Source organism: Eleutherodactylus coqui, chromosome 1 (assembly GCF_035609145.1).
Source record: "Eleutherodactylus coqui strain aEleCoq1 chromosome 1, aEleCoq1.hap1, whole genome shotgun sequence".
In the NCBI taxonomy this organism is placed as follows: domain Eukaryota; kingdom Metazoa; phylum Chordata; class Amphibia; order Anura; family Eleutherodactylidae; genus Eleutherodactylus; species Eleutherodactylus coqui.
In genome coordinates, this window is record NC_089837.1 from 442403885 (window position 1) to 442430343 (window position 26459).

Here is a 26459-nt window from a genome sequence, read left to right on the forward strand (position 1 = left end):
ATATGGCCATACAGAAGTGTATAACCCCACTTTCTTTCGCGGGACAACCCCTTTAATAGCTGTCTACAAATATCTGAAGGGCTGTCACAGTTCAGAGGGATCAGCCCTATTCTCGTTTGTACAAGGAAAGACTAGAAGCAATGGGATGAAACTGAAAAGGAGCAGACACAAATTAGATATTAGAAAAACTTTCTGACAGTGAGGGTGATCAATGAGTGGAACAGGTTACCACGGGAGGTGGTGAGGTCTCCTTCAATGGAAGTGTTCAAACACAGGCTGGACAGATATCTGTCTGGGATGATTTAGTGAATCCTGCACTGAGCAGGGGGTTGGACTAGATGACCCTGGACGTCCCTTCCAACTCTACCATTCTATGATACTAAGGATTTCTAAAAGCCAAAGCACTAGATCATTGGGTTAGCAGGGGTCTGTCTAAGAAAACTAGTAGCTTAGAGAGAAGTGCTATGGCCTGGGACAGGAGTCTCTATATTCAAATCCTGACATGGGGCCAATAGTTATACAATTTAAAGACTGTTTAACTTTATAGTGGGAACCTAAAAGTGGAGAACAACATTGGAATTGGCAAAGTGGTGCCTCCTTCAGAGCGTGAAGAGTACTGTGCCCTTTGAGTCCACATAGATCACTTAAACCAAAGGCCAGCCCTGACCATATATAAAAGTCTTATGAGCTGAGCAAAGTTTTTTGAAAGGCATATCCCGGTGTGCTCTTTCAGAGAAATGAGGACACTAGTGTTACTTTTCCTCACATTAATATGGTTGCAGAATTAGATTAAAATATTTCATAATTAAATAACTTTGTAGTTGAGATGTTCTGATTAATTTATGTTAATTCATTCTTCAGGGAGTAATATCACAGTGTGCAATGGGCAGATTCTTTAGACTATGATGATGCACTTGATTTTAGATATTGACAAAAGAATTTAAAGCCATCATCAGATAAAAATGCAATCAAGATAGTTTAGCAATTTAAAGGTCTTTTCATTTCAGATTTTCCCTGGTGGCTTGAATGTGCCGAGACAAAGTTTATGTCATTTTTGCTTTCATATTTCTATTATTATTGTATTATCACTTATTTAGGATTCTGTTTATAGTGTTTATAATACATATAATACAGACTAAATACATGGCTTAGGCCTTAGTCACACGGGCGTTTTTTCACGCGATTTGCGGATCGCATGACGGATGCGCATCCGCAAATCGCGTGACCGTTGCGCGCAAGTCGCCCGCAAATCGCCCGAAAATCTGCTCCTAGCCGCGTTTCATTAGAAACGGGCCGGAGCTGTCCAGCGCATTGCATTCAATGGAGACGGCAATAGAGCCGGCTCCATTTAAAGCAATGCGCTGCGAGCGAGCCCGGGATGAATTGTCGGGAAGGGCTTAAATATATAAGCCCTTCCCTGCAATTCATCCTAAAATGTGTAAAAATAAAAAATATATATATACTCACCTTCTCCCGGCAGCTGGAGCTCCGCGCGGCCGTCCTGCAGTGGGTGTGAAGGGGGTGTGAGTCAGATCTGCCCCCTGATTGGCTCAGCGCTCAGCCAATCAGAGGCATGTCTCACTCATACCCATTCATGAATTCATGAATGGATGTGAGTCAGACCTGCCTCTGATTGGCTCAGCGCTGAGAGGCAGCAGTCACTCACCCATTCATGAATTCATGAATGGGTGTGTGAGTGAAACCTGCCTCTGATTGGTCGGGGCTGTGACCAATCAGAGGCAGATCATTCAGCAGGCGGGGATTTTAAAGCCCCGCCGGCTGAATAGTGCCGAGAAGCAGTTCAGGAGAACTGACAGCGGCCGCGGCTGGACTCCGGCTGCAGCGGAAAGGTGAGTATACAATTTTTTTTTATTTTAACACATTTTAGGATGAATTGCAGGGAAGGGCTTATATATTTAAGCCCTTCCCGACAACTCACCCCGCGCACGCCGGCAGCCCATTGCTTTCAATGGAGCGGCTGTATTGCCGGCTCCATTGAATTCAATGGGCAAACATCGTTCTTCTCTGCCACAGCTGTTACAGCTGTGGTAGAGAGGAATGATTTGTCTTCTATATGTTCTCAATGGGGTCGGCGCTGCTGCCGCCGGCCCCATTGAGCGCATATAGAGAAGAGAACAGGAATTGCAGATCGCAGATAGGTGCGATCTGCGATTTCTGTTCTATAATTTATCGGACGAGCGCATAAAAAGCGCTCATGTGTCCGATACCATTGCAAAGCAATGGTTTTATAAAATCGCCGGACGCATGTGCATGCGCAAATCGCGGCTAAAAACGCCCGTCTGACTAAGGCCTTAGGCTTCATGTCCACGGGTGCATCGTATTCTGCATGCGGGAACCTGCAGCAGAATCCGACCCTGCCTGCAGCCAAAGGACACTGCGTGTCTTCTACTTACCCATCTGGGTTTTCATTTTCTTCACTGAGGATGTGTTCGGACGCACCGGCCGCTGCACTTGTGCAGTGGAGTTTTTTTCTTTTTTTTAAACTCCTGCTTTCTCGTGGAATGGAGCCCCCACTGATATGGAGCATGCTATGATTTTTCTTCCGGACCAGAAATTCCGCAAATCAAAACCGCATGCGTTATTTCATTTGCGGACGTCCATGATTCTCAACAAGCGACTTGATTTTGCAGGTCTTCGCAAATCAAACCCGCCTGCAGACATTAGGCCTTAGGGCCTTTTCATACCTTCTTATGGCCCTCCTCAAGGGATCCAATCAGGGTTTCCATCTAAAATCCTAAAAACCGCGCCCTTGGACTGAGTGGAATTTATCCCAGCCATTAATGAAAACTGTTGAAACAGAGACCAATAGGTTTCCATTTTGGCAGGTTTCCATTCATTTCCAGCATTTTGTGCCAGAAAGAATGTTATGGTGGACTGCACTATTCTTTTTAACAGAGAATCCATTGTGGCCCCATCCAGTGGCGCCTTTCAGTGATTTTAAATGGAAACCCTAATAGGACCCCTGCATGAAGGCCATAACAAGTTCTGAACAGGGCTTTATTACTTTGTATTAATAGTAGAGATGAGCGACCTACTCGTTTCGAGTAATTACTCGATCGAGCGCCGCGATTTTCGAGTACTTCCGTACTAATAGTATTAGTTTTGATGTCCTGACTACCTCTGCATCCTGTAAACTGACCTGGCAGCAATAACAAAGCAATCAGAGGGTCTTCCATCAGTAAGACCAGCTGATCACTAATGTACGCTGGCGCACTGTCATTTATAAAGGTGCAGTCAGTTCTGTCTGTTTTGTCAAAGAGGGATAGAGAGGTTGACAACTTCATGACCACTTCAACAAGGCACTGGAGATCATAGAGAGGAACATGGGGCACAGTGGAGACGCAGTGTGCTGCTGGGAAACATACAGTTGAAAGCCAAATTACTCAACCCTCATTGCAAATTAAGTTCATTTGCCAAATTTACAAACTTTCAGCTTTTGTAAATAACAGACAATTTAAATAACGCAACACAACTAATATAACGAGTGGTTTCTTAAAAATTCAGCACAAACTCCGGGGCAGAAGGTTTAACCCCTTCCCTCCCCATGACGTAAGGGTACGTTATGGGAGAGGGGTACTTCCTGCAAAATGACGTACCCTTACATCATAGGGATAGCGCAGGAGCCGGCTGTCAGCCGGCCTCCCGCTGTTAATCCTTTCCCTGCCGTGATCTATGTAGATCGCGGCATGGGAAGGGTTCACAGGGGGAGCGCGCTCCCTCTGTGAAATTGCAGGGCTCTCGCGATATAATCGCAGAGAGCCCGGCCTGTTGCCATGGCAACAGGATGCCAGATACCGGCGTCCTGTGTTGCCAGAGCCTATCATCGCTGTATAAGCGATAAGGCATGGCAGGACAGAACTTCTGCTAAGCCTTATCACAGCGATCATCAGTGCTGTGCTTGAAGTCCCCCAGAGGGACAGAGATAGCGTAAAAAAAATAATAAAAAAGGTAAAAAAAGAAAAATGTTAAAAAATCCCTTTTGTTATGCTTTTTCTCATAGTAGCATAGAAAAAGGTTAAAAAAAAATTAAAATGGCACATATTTGGTATCGCCGCCTCCCAAAAAATGCAATAAAAGTGATCCAAAAACCGTATATTCCCCAAAATGGCACCAATAAAAACTACAGCTCGTCTCGCAAAAAATGAGCTCCGTGAATAGAAAAATAAAAACGTTACAGAACTTTGAATGCAGCAATTTAGAAAAAAAAAAGATTTCCAAAATTTTTTATTGCAGAAAAGTGGAAAAACCTAAATATATAATTTTGGTATCGTTGTAACTATACCGACCCACAGAAAAATAGATTGTGTCATTTATGCTGCATGATTAACGCTGTAAAAAAAACAAAAAACATCTACGGCAGAATTGATGCGTTTTCTCTCCCTGTTATTATAAAAAAAATAATAATAAAAGTTTTACAATATAGTCAATGTACCCAAAAATGGCACCGATAAAAAAACTACAGCTTGCCACGCAAAAAACAAGCCCTTATACAGCCACGTCGACGGAAAAGTAAAAAAATTATGGCTTTTGAAAAATGGAGATGAAAATCTGCCAAAAATCGTTGCGTCCTTAAGCCCAAAATAGGCCCATGTCCTTATGGGGTTAAAGACTTTATTTACAGCGCAGATAAAGCAAGCTATAGTGAGACAAAACGGGACCCTTAGTGAGGTAAGTCATTAGTTACCTGACAAAGGGTCCCGAAACACATTGTTATGTCTATAAATAAAGTGTTTATTCTGTCCTGGATTGGTGTATTCACTTTTGAAGAGCTCCGGGGTCTTTTACCAAATGATGTGCTGCTGTCTCAATGGAGGCAGTCAGTTTTGGGCTTTGGTAATGCTAACCACTATGTTGTGTTAAATTAAAGTTGAGCTGCACAGTGATGTTTATAGACAAAAAAATAGTTGTGCTTTTTGTGAAATGAAGTAGACCATTTTTTTTAAATAACCCCTTTAACATGAAAAATAAAATCTCACCCAGTCCCTTTAAGTTTTGGTTGTTTGTATAGATATTATCACAGTGAGATGTCTTTCATGTCTGATAGTGTTCACTGTTACCAACATCCTCTTCTCCCAGCCTCAAAGCATTCACAGTTTTTAACTTTTTTATGCCCTGCTTGCCACTATTTTAAAAGTGTGTTGGGATTAGTAAAACGGGGGCATGGCCTTTCATAGCCCGGTTTATGCCAAAGACTACATATAGCTGGTGTAGAATTCACATTCTGGCACATGGACTGGGCAGAGCAGTGCACCTTTTAATAAATTACCACACCACACTCCAGGGCACTTTGGACTTAGACTGGTGTATAAGATGCTAGTCTAAGCAAATTTGCTCCTATGTTCACCAATGAATGAACCTGGACTTCTTAATGCTTGAAACACCAACTGAAATGTTGACCTTGTCTGCATTTTACAAGCTAAAATACACAACCCCTTTGAGAATATAGGGTGCAGGGTGGTTGACTGATTGCCCAGAATCCTACTCTTGGCACCCCCGGCAAACAGCTGACATTTTAGCTGACAGTCAGTCTGACATTTTTCTGCAGTGGCTGCTGCAGAAGAAATGTTGTATTACAGGATGACCGTTGACATAAATGGTCATTCTGTAGCTACAGGATGTCAGAAGGTCTGCCAGAATGGGAGCTGCTCTTACTGCATTTCTGTCCATTCTGGGGTATAAAGGGGACCAGAGTGGGAGACCCTGCTCTGTGATGTTTATATGCCCTCATTGGGCATATGAACAGGGGATGCCATCTTGTAATAACCCCTTTGATACTGCTTTAAATACATAACGTAATGTTATGATGTGTATCCCACAGGGTTTTCTTCATGATTTCCAATTCCAATAAGTAAAATTAGGACAAATGTCTACTAGTTGACTCTGAACCTCCTAAATCTTGTGTACACTTGATTTCTCTATCTTCTGTCCAACCTTTTGAGTATATCTTTTGTCCTTTCTTTAGTGGGTCATGTGATTTTTTTTTTTAACGTAAGATCAGACAAGTTCACCCTGATAACCTTTTAAATGGTTCCTTAAAAAAACATACATTTCAAGATAAATTTTTCTTTTTCAGAATGTCGGGTTGTAAAATCTACTTCTTATACCAAGCTTCCTAATATACCACGTAGAAGTACAACCAAGAGTCCAGGACCTTCCCGGCGCAGCAAATCCCCTGCATCAACCAGCTCAGGTAGGTGCCTACATATTTCCAAGTACTCCTAACAACTCTTACTGCTATAATAACCATTATACTGTACAGCAAACTGTACATGTTTGCTATAAAAATTTGGAATTTGCTTTTTGAAAAGAATCCAGCATTTTCTTATCAATTTCCTTTTTATAATAGCTGTTGGACATTTTAGCCTTTAGGGGTGTCTTAAAGGTTATGGAAACCTTTGTGTATGTAAAATCAAAACACATATCTTACTAAGTGCCTTCCGAAAAAATGATGCACTTATCCCAGCAATGATCAGCTGCTCTCTCATGAATAGGCATAAGCTCAGCTCTCCCTACTCCCTCCACCTTCAGAGGCTGTGCAGCATAACCACACCCACTGAATACTACACAGTTATCTCTTTATGTATCTCATTCTTTCTCTGAGTAGCTGCTGGTTCAGTTTCCCCTCACTTTTGAATAGAGCTGATCTCCTCCACCATTCGCTGGCACTGTCATACAACCCTCTGTAATAGCAGTTTTCCCTGCTCTTCTCTGTGTCCTACTCATCTAGCCTGAAGAGCAACCCCTCAGTTTACTCTGATTAAGGACTTCTTTTAAGATTTCAGTCCTCCAGACTGTATTGCCTTGGAAAAAATACAAGAATAGAAATTAAACAATCGGAAATGGTTAGTGAAAAGCAATTACAAAAACACATAGATTAAAAACAAGCAAGCAGAGGTGTAAATAGCCTTTACTGCAGTGATTGTTTTATATTTTATATTGTTTGGTTGATTGATTTTTGTAGGAGATTTTTTAAAATTAAACCAATATCCGGGATCAAGAGTCAGAAGAAATCCATCAGAAACTCTTAACTAGAGATACAGAAATCTGTGCTGGCTTCAGGTCTGTGTGCGCCCTTAGGCAATAAGGCCTTGTGGGCCTTCTTTAATCCAAGGTGTTGGTACTGATCCTTTAAATGTAGAGAGATTTAAGAGCAGCTTTTAAAAAAATAAACCTATACTCATGATCAAGAGTCAGAAATACATCAGAAACTCTAACTAGAGATACAGAAACTTGGGCTGGCTCTAGGTCTGTGCGCCCTTAGGCAATAAGGCCTTGTGGGCCTTCTTTAATCCAAGGAGGTGGTACTCATTCTTTAAATTGGGCTGTGTTCCCCTATGTTCTCTGTGTCTATCCTTTCCTCTACTTGAATGTGTTTTCCTTATATATCTGCTTCATCTACCGATACTTGTTTGTCCTGCTTAAATACTGAGCTGCTGGTCATCTTTTTGTGCTTCTGTGCTGGGTATCTGGCTGTTTTTAAAGCCTACCAGGAGAGAGCAGAGGCTGGGGCTGCAACGAGGGAGCAAGGGTGTCAGTACTCTGCAAGCACTGTGCTTCATGGTGTTGATGCCTTGCTATGGAGGGACAGAGAAAAACTCTCCTTGACATGTAGGTGAAGGGAAAAAGCTGCTTATCAATGCTTTGAGAAGCACTGAGCTGTAGAAATGAGCATGTTAATGCTTTGGGGATCCCACAACTTGCATGGGGTTGCTGGAACTTGTGGAGAGCCAATGTTAAAGGGCATGGAAGCCATGGACGTCCTGGAACATGCCTGATGTGCTGACACCAGCCCTAACAGAAATCTAACATAATATACTGTAACAATAGAAAGTTACAGTTTAGAAATACTTTTCTTTTGTTCCACCTAATTTCGGCCCCGATAACATGACTTCAGGGATACTTTGGTAATTATGCCACTGGTTATGACATGACTATTGCATACACACTGCTGTATATGTAACCCACTGTGTGACCACACTTTGTGCTAACCGACATCTGTTTACATAAACAGATCAAAACATACAAAACTGTGCGAACAACAAAGTAACAGCAGGGACCAAAGCCAAATGAATAGTTTGAACTAAATAGGCAATAAGTTGTAGAGTGTTACAATTCCCAGTAATGCAATTTATTTATACTAAAAGAGATATGAAAACGACGTAATCTCAACAAGAAACATGGGAAGACAGACAGAGAAAGGGCAGATGTAAGGAAAGGGGAGAGGTTGGGCTAACCAACTGGAGGGAGTGGGAGGGGATTGTTCACCCCCACCACCCTTCCGGTTATGAGAACAAATTGAACAGGGGGAGTGGTAGAGGCACTAATAGACTCACTGATATTTACTGTGAGAATCTGAGCTAGGACTGTGCGGTTCTACAACTGCAGGGTGAGGGAGCATAGATGCCAGGATGCCCAGGTTATCATGAAAACTTCTTCCCTTTTCATTGACCATTATCCAGGACAATTTGAGTTTAACAAGGTTAATACTAACCAATGCTTTCCTCCAGGAGTGGGTAATAGCTATGCGGCAGACAGAAAACATAGTAAGACCCATCTAAATGTGTGCTTAGGTATATCGGAAATCAACTTGCTAAGGAGTGCCTCCTAAAGTAATTTGCGTAAACTTAAATTTGCGATGGTAAATATTAAAGAGTAAACTTGAATCCAGAAGCAACGAGCCTAGGACAATTCCACCAAATGTGCAAAAAAGTGCCTTCCCCCAACAATCCCAAAAACAGAGACCTGATACCCCCAGGAAACATACAGGACAATCTCTGGGAGGTGTCAAGTACCAGTTCATTAGAAGTTTATAGCCCGCTTCTATGATCGACACATTAGTCAACAACTTAGTGGTCAAATTAATTGCCAATTAATGTATTTTGAGGTTAGAAGCTCCTCACCCAGGTCTACCTCACATTGGTGCATGTAGGTGCAAGTAAAGTTAGATTTGGTGATGATTCCAGAACCACCTAAACTGCATAACACATGCGATCAAATATAGATATATCAGCTAAAGTATGTCTATCATCAAGTAAGGATACAAGTGTTTGATTTGTTGTAAGAGGAATATTTCCAAGTCCGGGATGGAGTGAACCAACCAGAAATACACAAACTGTTGGAAACCCAACCTATCCACCACATCACCAATCCTAGTTGAGCTAACCGAGATCGGAAAGCAAGACCATAACCCAGATTTAACAGGGACTTGTCACTCAACTGTTATCAGATGTGGTCATTTGAATAGATGAATTACACTTACTGCTACTGTACATCTTTGCAGATCTTGTGCTGGAGATGAATCAGGTCAGAGACAATGACTACATAGGTTGCCGAATAAACTGATGGTTCTTGAATAAGGAACCATAGGACTATCTATTAGGAATGCAATGGCTATGGTCACACCTGGGCATTAGGTCCCCAAAAGGGACCTCTGTGCCAGAGGCGTAACTTAAAGCTCCTGGGCCCCAATGCAAAACCTGCAACAGGGCCCCCAACTATAATGCTTTTTTCATAGTACTGGGCTCCCTATATGGAGAGGAGGGTCCTTATGAACCCCTAAGGCTCCTGGGCCCGGTTGCAACCGCATCCCCTGCATCCTCTATAGTTACGCCAGTGCTCTGTGCCATATGAGGAGATCAGTACTATAAATGACATATGATAGTTGAAAATACTGCTATAGAATGTAACATGGGGCAGCGGAGCTTCAAATGACCCCTTTATATCCATCCCCTTATTTCTCAATGGTTACATCAATTGACACTGCCACTTCTGATAAGTTGTGTCCTACAGATCTCGTTGACCCCACGTATAGCTTCTATGATGAATAAAGACATTTCTACTGAGTCATAAACAAAAATCTCAGGTAAGAAGCCTGGGCTGAATCTATCAATGACAATGATTGTCACTGGCTGTTATAGTCTGTGTCATGGCCACAACGCACTATTCAACCGAATGATTTATGCATTCATTGTGGCACTGCTGACTAAAGCATCCTGAAATATAATATTAACAAAGCGAGTAACTAATAACATAAGCCATGGTCACACAGTGGGTTACATTTTTAATGCAGTGTTTATACAATAGTCATGTTGTAACCAGAGGCGTTATGACTAATGTGTCTCAGTAGTCAGGCTACTTGGGCAAAAATGAGGTAAAACAAAATGAAAAGCATTTCTAAACTATAACTTTCTACTGTTACCCTGTTTCCCCGAAAATAAGACAGTGTCTTATATTAATTTTTGCTCCAATAGATTTTACTTTTTTACATGTATAGCTGCCTGGACACTATTTATATTGTCTTTTTTATTAACTGTAACTAGAGCTCAATTTCTGAGTAGGGCTTATACTTCAAGCATCCTCAAAAATCCTGAAAAACCATTCTGCATCCTCAAAAATCCAGAAAAATCGTGCTAGGTCTTATTTTAGGGGTAGTGTGTATTCACAGAGGAGGCAGTACAGAAAAAAGTCTCCAAATTATATAGTATAGCCCTATCACAGAGGTGACTTTAAAAGAAAAATAGATTTATTAGGAATTTCTTTAAAAATAAAACGTATAAGGGCACAACAAATGACGAAAACGTTTAAAAATGTACTGTATATCAGGACATATGTAACGCAGTTGCTCGAAAATAGAAGGTCCACCGGCGCGAATATTGTGGTCCTAGAGCATTCTTGTGGAACCACAGGTCTAAAGCGTCGTGGCCTAGTGTGAGAGCTGTTATATTTGAATCCACTTTTGTCCTATCCTGAACCAAAAGCGGTGTTAGGATGGACACAAAAATATTATGGATCAAGCTCTAGGAAGAAGCGTCAATTCTTCAGCTATAGATTAATCCTCAAGCTAATTACTGTTGTGTAATAGCTCCGAGATCGACAATGAATCTAATACATGCAACTGTGTTTATTTTTGAGTTATAGGAGTTTTTTGCTTAACCTCAATGCAAAGTCTCTGACCTGTAACCGAGCACCCCCAGAATTTATACGGGACTCGACAGGTTCTCCAAATTCATGAGAATCGGCAGGATATAAGCACTGATTTCGTGGGTCATAAGTGCTCAATATGATGCAGAGACCCAAAAACTCCAATCGTTTTTACTCAATTTTTGCTCGTTTTTGCTCGAGACCCAAAAACTCCAATCGTTTTTACAATATCTGCTCGTTTTTGCTCAATGCGTTTCCCCACTGCATTGTGTGGATCATCAGGAGCATTAAGAAATAGGGGAGGTCTCAATCGACTCAAATGACAAGAAATTCAATGTCCTGGCAGTATATCAATAAGGAGGAGGTAACTGTTTCGGCAGGTTGTTGCGAAATGAGCGTGGCATAATCAAAATCTCTACTGATGGATCCTTGTTACTGTCAAGACCCAGAGCATACGGCTAGAGTGTCCCCTAAAGATAATGGTGGACTACTAAGCCCATGTCCTGGAAATATTGCTTTAGACAGAGCCTGGGATACAGAGAGATTTTGAAATAAGTGGGGATAGTCACCCCACCTAAAATATACAGAGCTGCTCGCCCATTCCCAAACTTATTCTTAGAGATTTCTCAAAGGAAACATGAGTATAAGGTTATGCCATATCCAAGATCAGTGGATAGGACTTGGAGAAAATGCTCCAATATAACACATATTAGCTACACAGAGAGCTATGCTGTTTTTAAGTTCCCTCTTTAGATAGTATCTGAAGGTTCCCACTCAGTCTTCCCTTTTTCCCCCCTAAGGTGTCAAAATGACAGAAATGGGTAGAAGATACAAGATAAAATAAAAAAGGTTGGTGTCCGTAGCCCGGATGGTAGGCTTTTTTATTGTCTTTTTTATTAACTGTAACTAGAGCTCAATTTCTGAGTAGGGCTTATACTTCAAGCATCCTCAAAAATCCTGAAAAACCATTCTGCATCCTCAAAAATCCAGAAAAATCGTGCTAGGTCTTATTTTAGGGGTAGGTCATATTTTCAGGGAAACAGGGTATTACATATGTTAGGTTTCTGTATCTCTAGCTAGATCTTATGATGTGGTCACACAAATAGGGTTTTTAAATAAACAAGTTTGAGCTTACAATTAAAGTAAACCTAACTCGATATTTTATATGTTACATGCTATGATTTTCCATAAGCCTGAAGAAGAACCCCAAGGAGGTTCAAAAGCTCGCTATAACATTGTATATTTTTGTTAGCCATTAAAAGGTATCATATCTACAAGATTACTTGGTTTCTTTTACTGAGAACAATCACATGAAGCAAACTTTAACTTGACATTTTCAATGGCATGTTATGTGTTAAAACATCAGTTTAAAATTGTGTGCATCATGTTATATAATATTAAACACTTTTGTAAAGAAAAGACAAACATATTATTGATACCTACTTAAGTCCCGATGAAGAGGCCTTAAGTAGCCCCGAAAGGTTGCATATTTAATATTTGCTGGCTAGTCAATAATGGTATCACCTACATAATACTTTTGTCTTTTTTTTATACAAGAGTATTATAAAATTTCTGACTAAGATGGTGCCACACTATTTTTGCTCTGCATCATGGTATATAATGGGTTAAGTGTCAAGTTGAAGCTTGCTACATCTCTACCAGCTGTAGTTCAAAACCAAGCTGTAATAAAAATGTTGCAAGATGGAAATGATTTTACGAAATTCAATACAGTTTCTAATACATATAATCAAAAACAGAAAATGAAATGGTCTGACACCTGTTGGATTGTGAAAATCCAATAAACTGAGATGCAAAAAGGACTTCCTAAAGCCAGATTCATCCAAAATCTTGAAGGCTACTACAGTCATATTTGGTGCGCTGTCCTTTTTCAAAATTTTAACTTGCTTCCTAAACGCAAAATTAATCAACTTTATAAACAGTCTTCATTAAAGACTATTACTCTGCTGTAGAGACTGTGTCAGTCCTTCACCTGTAGTGTCCCAGAGTGGGAGGTTAGTGTCATGATGGCAAGTGTCCTCCTCCCACCTGGCTACACTACAGTGAAAATTTGGGGTATTGATGTTATGAGCTGGTTCCTGCTCCCTGGTGTGATGCAGCAGTACAGTGGTTCTCCAGGAGAAGAGAGTCCAAGGAGTCAGGCAGGGTAATAGATAACTCACTTTTATTGTACATCCAGGTGATATTAGGGTAATGTCCAAGGCAGTCTACTTTCACAATATTCAGATTCTGAGGTGGTGGCTAAAAGTACTGCAGCCTAAAATTGTGAAATGTTTGGGACACATCTTGCAACCTATACTTGGCACCCAAACTTTGGAACCTGAAAAATGACTGATGCTTCTGTTTCCTATACCAGCTAGCTCAGAGGTGTAACTTGAAGCTTTTGGGCCCCAATTCAAAATCTGTTAAAGGGGCAACAATTGTAATGCTTTATTCATAGTACTGGCCTCACTGTATGGAGAAGAGGCCTTATAGGCCCCCTAAGGCTTCTGGGCCCGGGTGCCACTGCATCCTCTGCATCCGCTATAGTTACACCCCTGAGCTAGCTGCTCACTTGTCACTACACCTAGTCTGCTTTCGTCTCTCTTCAGACCTTCCTAGAATTTTGCAACTACTTTTATAACTTTGTTTCTTCCTAGCAGCCTAGAGCTGATCGACCAGGAGATAGGTGGCTAAGAAAAAGGCTGAATCACTGAGGCTGCTAAATTGATCTCTATCATCTTCCAACCACCAGCTGCAGTACATTAAAAAAGTAAAAAGATTGAAACTATTACAGTGTAGAAATCAGTGAAGACACATATTACTTATATCATATTTTCCCAGAACTGAATCAACACTATGTGGTGACCATTCTGGGTCACTACATACAACCAGCTTTATTCTGACATATACTTTGCTCTTCTCCTTCCGCCTTTCAGTTTTAGACAGCAACAAGGAGGAGTTTGGGTACAATAGATCAGTGTGGAGTGGGAGGAAAGCATCCAAGCCTTCAGGGAGGGCAGATCGCACAGGTTGTATTGGATCAGAGTACAGAGAGGAGAGAAGACACAAGGTAGCCTGCAACAGTAAATTATTGAATCCTACAGACTGTGTGTGTTCAGAGAGATACAGAGGAGAACATACTTGGCAAACTCCACAAGGGGAGGGAGGCGGAATCATAAATTCTACAGTATCAGTTTCTGCAAGTATTGGGTATAAAAAGGTAAATCAGTACAGCAATGATGCTTGCTATGCTCCTATATGATACAGACCTCACAACCAGCATGTATTACTGGGAGGGACAGCCCCGCATGAAAAAGGTCTGAAATTTAGAACAAGTTGCAAACTGCATATCAGGGAATTCAAAAATGAATGAAAGGAGATTGCAACTTTTTAATGCTGAGTGAACAACTAAGACTAAATTCACATCTACACTAGGGATTCTGTTTTGCTGCTCCATTATGGGAGCAGGAAGACGAAATAACCTGGATGAATAAATCCGTCTCATAATGGACCCAAACTGTCTGGAACATACCCCATTGACTATAATGGGGTGTGTTCAATTTAAGCAACTGGCCAGAATTTTTACTGGACAAAAAACTCCTGCATACAGGACTCTTTCATCCAGCATTTCATCCTGGGTCTGCACCTGAGACTCTGAAGGAAGCCTCCAATACAGATGTGAGTAGAGCCTAACATAATGGTAGAAGATTTACTACTGGGAATATTGTTTAATACAGTAATTAGAGTTAGGCCTCGGTCAGACGGGCGTTTTTTCGCACGATTTGCGCATGCGCATGCGATCCGCGCATATATAGACCCAATGCTTCGCAATGGGATCGGTCACATGTCCGCTTTTTATGCAGATGTGCAATAAATTATAAGACACAACGATTCGCAGAACGCGCCTATCTGCGTTCTGCGCATCGCTGTGTTCTATATATGCGCTCAATGGTGCCAGCGGCAGCGGCGCCGACCCCATTGAGAACATATACTTAAGATCGTTCTCCTCTGCCACGAACGATGTTCGTCCATTGAATTCAATGGAGCCGGCAATACAGCCGGCTCCATTGAAAGCAATGGGCTGCCGGCGAGCGTGGGATGAATTTTCAGGAAGGGCTTAAAAATATAAGCCCTTCCCTGAAAACCATCCTAAAATGTGTAAAAATAAAAAAAAAGTATACTCACTTTTTTCTTGCAGCGGGAGTTTAGCCGCGTCCAGCCGGCAGTTCTCCTAAACTGCTCTCTGTGGTATTCAGCAGGCGGGGATTTAAAATCCCCACCTGCTGAATGGGCTGCCTCTGATTGGTCACAGCCCTCACCAATTAGAGGCAGCTCTCACTCACCCATTTATGAACTCATGAATGGGTGAGTGAGTGCTGCCTCTGATTAGCTGAGCGCAGGGACCAATCAGAGGCAGCTCTCAGCTGTCATTCAATAGCTGAGCTGTTTCGCCGAAAACGCTGCTAGCTGCAGATTTTTTGGTGAATCTTCGGCCCCGGTCACGCGATTTGCGGATGCGCATCCGTCATACGATCCGCAAATCGCGCAAAAAAAAGCCTGTGTGACCGAGGCCTTACAAACACTTTATTTCACCAGTTGGGTTAGTTTATGCCAAAAATTGTGCAAAAAGTTGGCACAATTTTTAGCTCAGGGTGTTGCATTTAAGTCATGTCCCCTCTTCACAAAGCCATGCCCCTTTGTCAGCCAAGTCATAAAAAGTGTCCGAAAATGTCTAAAAACACATGATAAATGTGGTACAGACCATGTAAGATAGTTTTATGGTGCACTTTGCACCAGAAAAGTTGCACATTTTCAATAGTAAATCTGCCCTATACATGTAAAAATCAATTCATAGCAATATGGATGAGGAAGAAACAAAATAACCAGTCTAATTAAAATGTCCAATAATGTAAACAAAAATAATCCATATCCCAATGTCTGTGTATTTCTAGGTTATTTGAATAAATGAATAGAATGTATGATTCCTGGCCAGCACAACCTACTGATTTACTATACACTGTATGATCGTAGTCTTAAAACTATTTAAAACTAAATATAGATAACCATAAAACGATAATAAATGTGTATATTATGTTTACACGCAAAACTTTCTATTCCATGCATAAATGAATAATGTCCTATACTAAAACAAAAAGAAGTACATATTTTAATCTTTGAAAAAACTGCCTGTATGTTAAACAATCTACAAAAATTATATGTAAAATATCAATACTCACCTCTCCGGATCCGCCGTGTGAGTCCCGTCTGGTGAGCCAGTGCACATGCACAGTGGACATTACGCGCCAGTGGTGGGCGATGACGCGGTGGGTGGTGACGCATAATCACACGATACTTCCGCGGTGCTCACAGTGGAAGTATTGCATGATGGACGGCTTCCATTGACCACAATGGAAGGCAGACGCGCGTTTTTCCGCAGCAATTAGAACGGGCCGCGATTTCTTTCACACTCTGAATTCTGCGGTAGAATTCCGCAGTGTGAACATTGAAAGGCAGAAAGCTATTAGGTTCAATAGAAACTAATAGCTGCGGGATAACACCGTGGATTTCCACCTCATGAAACGCCACAGAAATCTGTTCGTGGGAATTATCCCTAAGACTATGTTTTCTAGTTTGTGGTTTGTCTACTCTCTCCTTCTTACTTTCTGTTTGCTTTAGGTCATTCTAGCATTAGCTTCTTTAGGCTCTTGTTCTCAGTGATGGTGTTTTAGACAGGGTCATCTTAACATTAACAGAAAGCTTAGGGCTGTTTAGTGATAGTGGGGTCTGGGGTTGAGGGACAATGTCAAATAGGGTCAGCATTTCTCTAGTTGTTACTTTGGTTCCATACCATCTGTTCCAGTTTCCATTATAAATTTTATTATATTCATCTTCATCCTCATCATCAGGTTCAATCACCATCTGCCCTGCCATCTAATTGTGAGCTCCTAGTTCAATTTGAGTTTTCACTGTGTTGATATGTGCTTCATATCTATGTTTCTTGAGATGTCTGGTAGTTACACTGTTTCGGGTCTACTATAACTCCTGGTGATATCTTTGTATTAATAACAGTGGTGTCGGGATCAGTGATAGCGCTCCTGCAGTGCTAATGATTTAATCAGTGAATAAAGAAAAATGACTTACCCAGCACTAAGTGAGTAGCCCTGTGATGGGTTAACTCACTAGTACCTTCAAATCCGGGACAGCCTATAAGTGAATAAGTTGGACAAACTTCCTTCCCAATCCTGTCTGGAGAGCTGCTTGGATATCTGGGGTCCCCAGTGACAGGGAGCCCAGTGTGAACAGAAATCAAAGATAAAAAATATCCAGTATAGCGCTTCACGGGATGAAGTGTATCTTTCTGCACCACAAAGGTGAAGTTTTATTGCAACGCGTTTCGACCCTGTGGAGGGCCTTTTTCAAGCATACAAAAATCTTGAAAAAGGCCCTCCACAGGGTCGAAACGCGTTGCAATAAAACTTCACCTTTATGGTGCAGAAAGATACACTTCATCCCGTAAAGCGCTATACTGGATATTTTTTATCTTTGATATCTTTGTATTGGGAGACACTGTTACAGATGGGACACATTTTACCTTGATTGTGATAGCACAGAAAATGATCTTACTGTGACCCATTAAAAAGGTATTGTTCTCTTATCTTTACCCATTGTAAAGTAATTCAAAGTGTAAATAAACCACCCTGATAGCACAGCACACCATGATATCACATTGTGTTAAGGGGACGCATTGACACCAAACAATAATCATTCAGATTCTCACTGGGAATCTGAACGGTAATCATTCAGTATAAACGCCTGCATGATCTGAACACTTTGGATCATGCAGGCATACAAATCAAAGGACAAGGAAAGACTAGAAGCAATGGGATGAAACTGAAAGAGAGGAGACACAAATTTGATATTAGAAAAAACTTTCTAACAGTGAGGGTGATCAATGAGTGGAACAGGTTACCACGGGAGATGGTGAGTTCTCCTTCAATGGAAGTGTTCAAACCAAAACTGGACAAATTAGTGAATCCTGCATTGAGCAGGGGGTTGGACCAGATGAACCTGGAGGTTTCTTCCAACTCTACCATTCTATGATTCTATGACAATCGGCCTGTGTAAACAGGCAGTCATTCATCTATAAACAACTGCCTGTTTACTGTGGGGCAGGCAGGGAGGAATTAATTCCGGCTCGCTCCAACTCCGTTCACTTAGCAATGATCACTCCTGTGTAGAAGAAAAAGGCCCAAAGAGTCAAGCTAAAGAGTAACCCATCTGTAGTTCTGAGGAAAGACGACTGCTATAGGTGAAGATGGGTTCTATGTAGCCAGTGTTGCTACATCCAAATCACCAGTGGCACATGGCATACCGGTATATTTATACATAAAAGTATGTAGGAGAAATTCTATTCATCTTTAACAAGGAGACACATTTCATAGCTCTAAAATCAAAAGCAGTTACTTGTATTTTGCAGCCAAGGTCCTCATATTAATCACGTTTTGGCTTGTATTGTATTATGCTGGTACTTTGGGTGTTATAGTAATATATTAAGAATGTCCATCAGCATAAAAGACACCCACAGGTACTCTACAGTCTAGAGCTACTCTCAATGCCGAACACTCATTTATTTACTATGTAGGAATAATAGATGGTGTGTGTAGGAGTTTATGTAATTGATTACAAAGCAGTAAAGTCAACCATACAAGCAAATTAATGAAATCTGGTGACGCCCCATTAAACTCACTAAAATGTCGCATACCATCTTCTTGAGTCTGGTTATTTAACCATTTAATGCTGCTCTTGAGAGAAATATGGAAATTATATAATAAAGGATGTACCTATTTATCTATGAGAAATGTTGGGGACCGTGAAGTTGGTGTATACTAAATGTTTTCATAAACATGGAGCTTTGTGCCGCCTACACAGCTGACGTCAACTTCACCTCTCCGGATGTTCTTATGAAAGTAATAATACACCTACTATGCTATTATCTAGTATTGTATAAGAAGCCATCCAACTAATCCCTTCGGCTCTTCTTGACTTATAATGGTTGTCATCATGACGTAGTGTCTTACATTGGTGGAGAGACTCATTGTGCTGATCGATCGTAGTCCTCGGGCACATACTGACTTTTTATTATTTTGCCTTGTGCTAGATTGATTTGGATGTAACTTATCAAGAACCATAACACAACATATTGTAGCAATAATAGCAAAAATCACTAGCACTTTACTGCTTGGACCTTACGCTGGTAGGATCCTGTTTCTTGAAACAAGCATCCCCTTTCATTTTATTGGGGTGCAAAAATTAAAGCGTAGCATTGAATTGGCAGTTGAAAAGGACCATTACAGGATGGGCTGCTGACCTTTACAGCCGTGTTCCAACTGATTCCATTGCCATTATTATTTTTGGTCTACACTTATTTCCATTTGGCCAATTGGCTTTCATTACTTATGGAGCTTGAAACTAGTCTACTGTCAAGTGCCCAGTCTCCACCACTCAGCGTCAATGGCTGACGTTATAAATAATAAAAAATAGGCAGCATCCATGGTGCATAATTAGCAAAAGTAGAAAAGACTTTATTTCGTACGGTCCAGCAGCTACGTTTCAACAGTCAATGGCCAATATTATGTTTTGGACTGGACATTAGACTAATGTCAGGCTCTGTAAATAACAGAAGCCATTGCAGCAGAATGGGTAAGGGTGTTTAAAAGAATTAAAAAGGTCATGGAGCCAATGCAGATGCAGCTAAAAGGGTATTTAGTGAGTCCCACTTGTGAGTGATAAGCTTTAAGTGATAGGCTGTTATTGCAAAGTAAAGAAGACCCCTGTCCATATGTATTATTAAGACATATAGATGTAGTGGAGTCATGTTCCTCCATGTTCACTGGACCAGAACAGAGAGCATGCAGTGCTATTCTGACCATCAGATCAATGCTACAATTGAACCAGATGACCCCTTTATGAGTCAATGGGGTCCATTGGGTGCCAGTGGTATTAGTTGTGCAACAGATCCAGGATTGCATCATAGATTCCATACATGAAACCATATTGCAAGTGTGAATAAAACCTTATTCTTTGTCTGTACAGCTATGACAAACCACCTTTCCTGCAGTCTATAATAGATGTTGTGACATTATATAATATGTACAGCTTTTAGCTTTATGAAGAGTATAGTTGTTGGCCATATAGTTGGCTGAACTGTCTTAAAGGTCAAGTAGAACCAGGACACCTCTTATTCTGGAATTCCCAATTTACAAAGGCAAGGTAGCCTATGATTCCTATGCAGCAGCAGTGGTCAACCCAACATATTGCTTGAGCCTCAGGTGGGTCATCAGCAACATGTAGCAACTTATAAAATAAAAAGCTAATGTTAAGGGTCACATCTAAAACCGTTCCACTCCCCAATGATTAGTATTTAGGGGAGAAGATGGTGATAGCTCCTCCTTAAGGTGATCCACAATTTTCATATTTCTTCCTTACTACTGACATCGCCTTTTCCACAAAAACAAATACCCAGTGTGAGACTTGCTGTTAATAACGCCGGCCACAGCTTGACAAAAGCTCATTTGTCTTCTGAATATTCTCGAGCCAGCAAAAACCCCAAGGATTAAAATAGGAATAAATTGAAGAGAGTTAAACTGGGAAATGGGTTTTAATGCTCGGCTGTACACCACTGATGTGCTAAATGAAAGATTTAATTTAAGCTGAACAAAAATTATTTCTAAAACATGAAAACAATCATTTCAGCAGACTTTATACTTAAGATGAGTCTTATCTTTATTAGATAGTTCCTGCTGAATAATCATTGCAATTTAGTAGTGTTCTTCACTTAGCGTAGAAACTCTGTAATGACATGTATTTTAATATTGTACGCTAGGGCTGGAATAGGGTATGTGAAGGCCAAAATATCGAACTATATAACATATATCATAATACCATCATACACTTCAATAGTAACGGCATCATATATTGGGTCCAAGTAACAGTTCCATACATTGCTTAATTTAGCAGCCAACCTATCTACAGCATAGCAGTTGTCACTCCAAACTCGATGCCATCTCTTGCTAACTGGAATTGTCGTTTTCTCTGGATTAACCTGGATTTCAGATCCTTGACATTGGACTCCCCTATTGGCTGTGTAACACAGTGGGGCATGGATCCACTCGATCACTGACAGATTTGGCTTTGGACTTCTCCTGGGGGCTGCGCTGGGGGTTTCCTGATCTACACCCTTTAACCCCTTTTTTGAGGAATCTGGTCTTTACTGTCAGGAACCCCCAAGTAATTTCCCCAGGTGTAGTCTCAGTACAGTAACAGCTGGACCAGATGGTTCAAAAGGTATTGGAGAATGAGACCAAAAGGACAAGCAAGCAGGAGTCTATAACAGGCTGGGGTCAAGGCAGGCGGTGTTCAAACAACATTGTTAAATAAGCAGAAGTTTAGGATAGGCAGTGTTCAGGCAAAGCATAGTCAATTTCATGGGGCAGGGTCAGAACAGGAAAGTTCAGGAAATCTGGGTCGTCAGGCAGAGGGTTAAAACTGGCAATCGAGCAGGATACAGATACACTTTCATAGAACCACTAGGAACCTATGGCTCAGGCACCTGAGCAGAGGGTTGGACCAGATGACCCTGGAGGTCCCTTTCAACTCTACCATTCTATGATTCACCTTCTGGGGGTGTGTGGAAGGTGACTGAAATAGCCCAGGAATGGCTGGGAAAGCTGGGTGCACACACTGTCTCTTTAAAAGACTGGCCAAGCACATCTTCATGCCCTATGAGCAAATGCAGGAGGATGCCAACGGCCAGTGGTAGAGAGAGGTAAGAGTGCCACCAACCATGGTCAGTGGTAGATAGAGGAGGTCCTGTGGAAGTTGCCCCTGTTGCCCCTTCTAGAATTTGGCTGTTGTTTGAAGTATATGATGGTAGCTTATAATGCAACTATTTGTAAACACAAATTCAAACCATGTACTTTTATTAAAAATGGAAATATTTGACCATATTGACAAACAATAAAATTATAACAAATGTATACAGTTATACATTATGATCATTTAGAAGCTTATGATTCATAATGATGTTTGTTTCATGCAAATGATTCTTTACCCATTTTCTTACTCAGTGATGATGGAGGAAAACTACCAGTCATTTTCTGTTCATTGAAGCTCAGATGTTTTAGCATAAAATAAAATATGCAATTTTTTAATGGTACTGTTTGCGCTGTCTTATATAATTACACTGCCAGTGTGAAGCCCATGCAAAGTAAGCCCATGGATCACTTGTCATAATAGTATATTCATGTTAGAGGGGTAGTCCACTCAAAGACATTTATGACATATCTGTAGGATGTAAATGTAGGACGTAAGTGCGTAATACATGGGGGGCATAATTGGGTAAGGTTCCCATTACTGCTATAGAGTATAATGGAGAGAAATGCCCACATGCAGCTATAATTCTCCACTACGGCTCCTGCTGTGAGCTGCCGACATGGACTGCAAAATTATGATATGGGGTGGCTATATTCCCTATAAAGTCTTAGTTAGATAAGAATAAGGCGAGGAAATCTGCTATATGATTGCTGCTAGGCTTATTCCCAATGTGATTATCATGGCATAAATAACATTTGAGATGCAGTACAAAGACATGTAGTTCTCGCACATCCACTCAGTTCATATCAGGTCGGTATCCATATGGATGAATGTAGAGTTGATCTTCAGCTGCTCTGGAGAAGGTGGGAGGCAAGCATATGGGATTAATATACGATCATCCATAGGCAAAGTCTAAACACCACTTTGTACATAGAACACAATGTTGTCTAATCAGTATCCAGATTTTCCTAGATGTTATATAACTTCTGAAGTAAAAGAAAAATGTCCAGGTAAATGTAATACACAGCGTAATGATTATTGTAGAGCCTAAAAGGACTGCCCACATACACTTAAAGGGTTGTCTTTTCACATGCAAATCCTTTAATATGGGTCAGAGGGAGCACAAAAAGAGCAGATCCAATTGACACTGATTTAGGGTTTTAAAGAAGGCAAGACCCGTCAAAATATCCTTTATTGATACTACATGTTGTGGGACTGAACCAGCGCCTTCATCAGGATTATTTCCTTTAAAAAGGGTTTTCCGGGACTAATCTATCGATGACCTATCCTCACGATAGCTTATCAATAGTTGATCAGCAAGGGACTGCCACTCGGAAGCTCTCCAGATCAGCTCATGGAAGTTACAGCAGTGCTTGGGGGAGCAACACAGCTACTTCAGTCTGTATAGCAGCTGTGCCTGCTATATAGTAACTCAATCCCATTTACTTGAATGGGACTGAGCTGCTCTCATGCCATGTGACTGATGAACATAATGTCACATGACTGAGCATTACCGCAGACTCTTCAATTAACTGATCAGTGGAGATGCTATAGTGACCTAGCGCAGACCTTACCGGGTGAGGGAGACAGTGGGGTTTAGAAGCTGGTTGTCGTGGGTGGCTCTGCTGCTTCGCTCTGTAGATCAGCTGCGGCCTGGCTCAGATACATGCTGGTTGCAAATAAACTTCAATGAGCGTTCGAGGCACCAATACCCTTTAACTTAATCAAGTTAATGATGAAAATTGAAGACAATCCAGACATCAGAAGTTATGGTAAACCAAGGATATAAAGTTTACTCAACTCTTGAGCACAGTCTGTTAACAGTTGCTATGACAGCAAGCTTAAACGTTGGTTATTTGACAGAAATCAGAATTAGGCAGATTTCTCTCAGACATTCTGGACTTAAGTGATGCTGAAGTAACCTTATTTGTGGAAGAATGAAGGGAACTTAAGCTGGCACTCCCGTGGTTCCTATCCTGCTGTTCTTCAGCGGTAACTCTACTCACAGTTGACAATGGGCGCTTGACTGTTGCTGCCAGGACTCGTGAGGTCTTGCCCGCACTTGGTATGCTCCTTCAAGTGGAATGGAACTAGACTCTTTGGTTACCGAGGCTCTCCTTCTCTGTCCACCATTCTTAGTCTAGGCTTAGACTAGGCTCAACACTTGGTTACTGCTCTTACTTTCTTTCACACTCTTTTTTTCCTCTTCCTCATTCTGACTCTCCTTGACTACTTCTTTCTCCTACACCCCTGCGCAGCTAGTAATAAACTCCCCTCCAGCTAACCCCCGGGGGATTCTGGGTGAAGCCCTCTACCCTATCCCAGGACTGCTTTTGGGGGTGACATACGTGACACATCAGGGTAGGGTGTCTCACATACAGACATCTACAAGTAAGGCCGCCTGTCCATGGGCGATTTTACATTGCGTGATCCGCGGTGACAATCCCCATGTGAATCACGCATGAAATGCTTTCCATAGGATGCTTATGGAAAACGCAGCCCGCTATCCATGAGCGGAAATCCATTGCGATTTTCTACTTGTGTATTAAAAATTGCGGCATGCCGCAATTTGCTGTGAGTCTACGTGTTGAAGCTTTCATTGAAGTCAGTCCTATGATAAATCTCAATGACTTCTAATGTTCTTCCGCGGTGGAAATCCGCTTGCGAAATCCGACTCACACATGGACAGGCGGCCTTAGACATACACAATGCCACACATTTGACCTGACAATGAGTCTTTACATTACACAAAACCACCTCCTGTCTCCTCTATTACACAAGACAGACAGGCACTCACAAACACAATTACACACACCACATGAGGTAATTAAAGTGATGAGGGACTCCAAAGTCTGGGCCACTACAATGCCAAGTAGTGGACCCCCACTGAGGAATTACTGATGACCTATCCTGAGGATAGATCATCAATAATTTAGTCCCGGAAAGCCCCTTTAATATGGAAACCATCTGACAACAGCTGATTTGCTGGGGAAAGTTGCCCTGAGTTACTCATTTTCCTTACCAAAAGTGTAGCCTACAAATGGAGACCGAGTCTACAGAGCCAGACATTCCTTTCCAGCAGGCTCCTTAGATTGACATCTAGTACGCTTTTCTTTTGGGCCTCATTCACATGGCAGAATGCCTGTGCAGTTTCTGTGCAGTGATCTGCATTGGAATGCATATGGTTTCCACATTCCATTATGTTCCACGATGTCGATGGTAGGAGAAAATGAAAATGAATTGACGTGTCATTTGGTGGCTGCATGTGGATTTGCCCCATTCAGTGCGGTTAAATCCACATAAGCAAAATGCAAAACAGCAGCAGAACTGGTCAGTACTATATGTCTGACAGCAAAGAATAGGATTAAACAGGACTGAGGGGCCCAAGAGTACAGATTGTATAAGTAGTTTGAAAAACCTGGATGTGTATTCATGTCACGTTTTAAAGAAATACTTCATTTCATGTTGAAAAATAAAGCAATAGTAGAAAGCCGATGCATGCGGGGACCAGGGGAAAATAATTTCCTCAAAGACACAATATATAAAACATGAGTCAGAGTGTCAATCACATTTTATTAAAGCAGAGTCTACATTACTATATGAGGCCCGGAGATAAAATCTACTTGTAAAGTATAAATTCTAAGAAAACAAAACTGCATCATCTCTTTATGTCCCAAGCCAGTATTAAGACTCACTTTTACTAGGCTCTTCCTAGGCGCACAATGTTTGGATTGGAACCCTAAAAGCCTGGATATGGTGCCCCCAATTATCACATACAAAATACTATTATTAACTGTTACAATCAGAAGCAATCTGCTGCATTGTTATCTCCTGTTTTTAGAGGTTGTTATTGGGGCAGTTGACCCCTTGGAGGGGATGAGTTGACCACACTGCTCAGTCTTGTTACAGAGAGGAATGTCTGAGTAATTAGGCTTTCTTTCAATGCTTTCGGTTTCTGTAGTGTGGAACGGTTGATAGCTGTGATAACATGTTTTATCCAGTATTCCTTTAATCTTCATCTTAGCTGTAAGTAGTTTCTGATCAGTGCCGCAGTTGGTGCCAGGAAAGGTTTTTATTGTAACAACTGAACTTCGCCAACAATGATTACACAGAATGTAATCAAACTGATTTCGATGGAGGCCATAGTGAGATGGCCATATGTACAGTCGGCGTTTGGGTTGCATAAACTATGTGTTTGTTATCCTGAGCCAATTTACTTGGCAGAGCTGTATCAGGTGATCACCAGCTTTATTTCTTTCACCAAACTCAAATCTTCCTGTGATGGTTGCTTCTGGCTGGCTGCTGACTTTGAAATTCAATTTGCCCATAATGTAAATGATGTCCTTCTTTGGTACTTTGTTTAGAGTTTTCTAGACTTCGGCATAAAACCTTCAATGGTTTCCTCATTGACATCCATCATACCTGTAAGATTGAGATGTTCACTGGCTTACCACATATCCGGATGGCTATGATATAGTCACTGATTGTTCTAAAACGTTCTACTGCCTTTGAGATCTGCTTGTTTGTAATGAAGCTACTCCATTTCTCTTCATAGTCTAATATGAAGTCATCAGACTGAAAATATCCATTACCCTTCCAATGCAATTTGCTAATCCCAAGAATTTCCATGTCAAGTCTTATCATTT

The 26459-nt window shown here is 41.2% G+C and overlaps 1 protein-coding gene across 4 annotated transcripts in view; it reads left to right on the top strand.

The window, feature by feature from the left end:
* The window catches only part of DCLK1 (doublecortin like kinase 1), a 382755-nt gene that overhangs the window by 221261 nt on the left and 135035 nt on the right, over positions 1–26459 (top strand). For all 4 annotated transcript variants that reach the window (XM_066582756.1, XM_066582763.1, XM_066582790.1 and 1 more), the window contains exon 5: positions 6095–6211. In XM_066582756.1, the coding sequence (XP_066438853.1) occupies positions 6095–6211 (117 nt within the window). The remainder of the gene's footprint in view (positions 1–6094; positions 6212–26459) is intronic.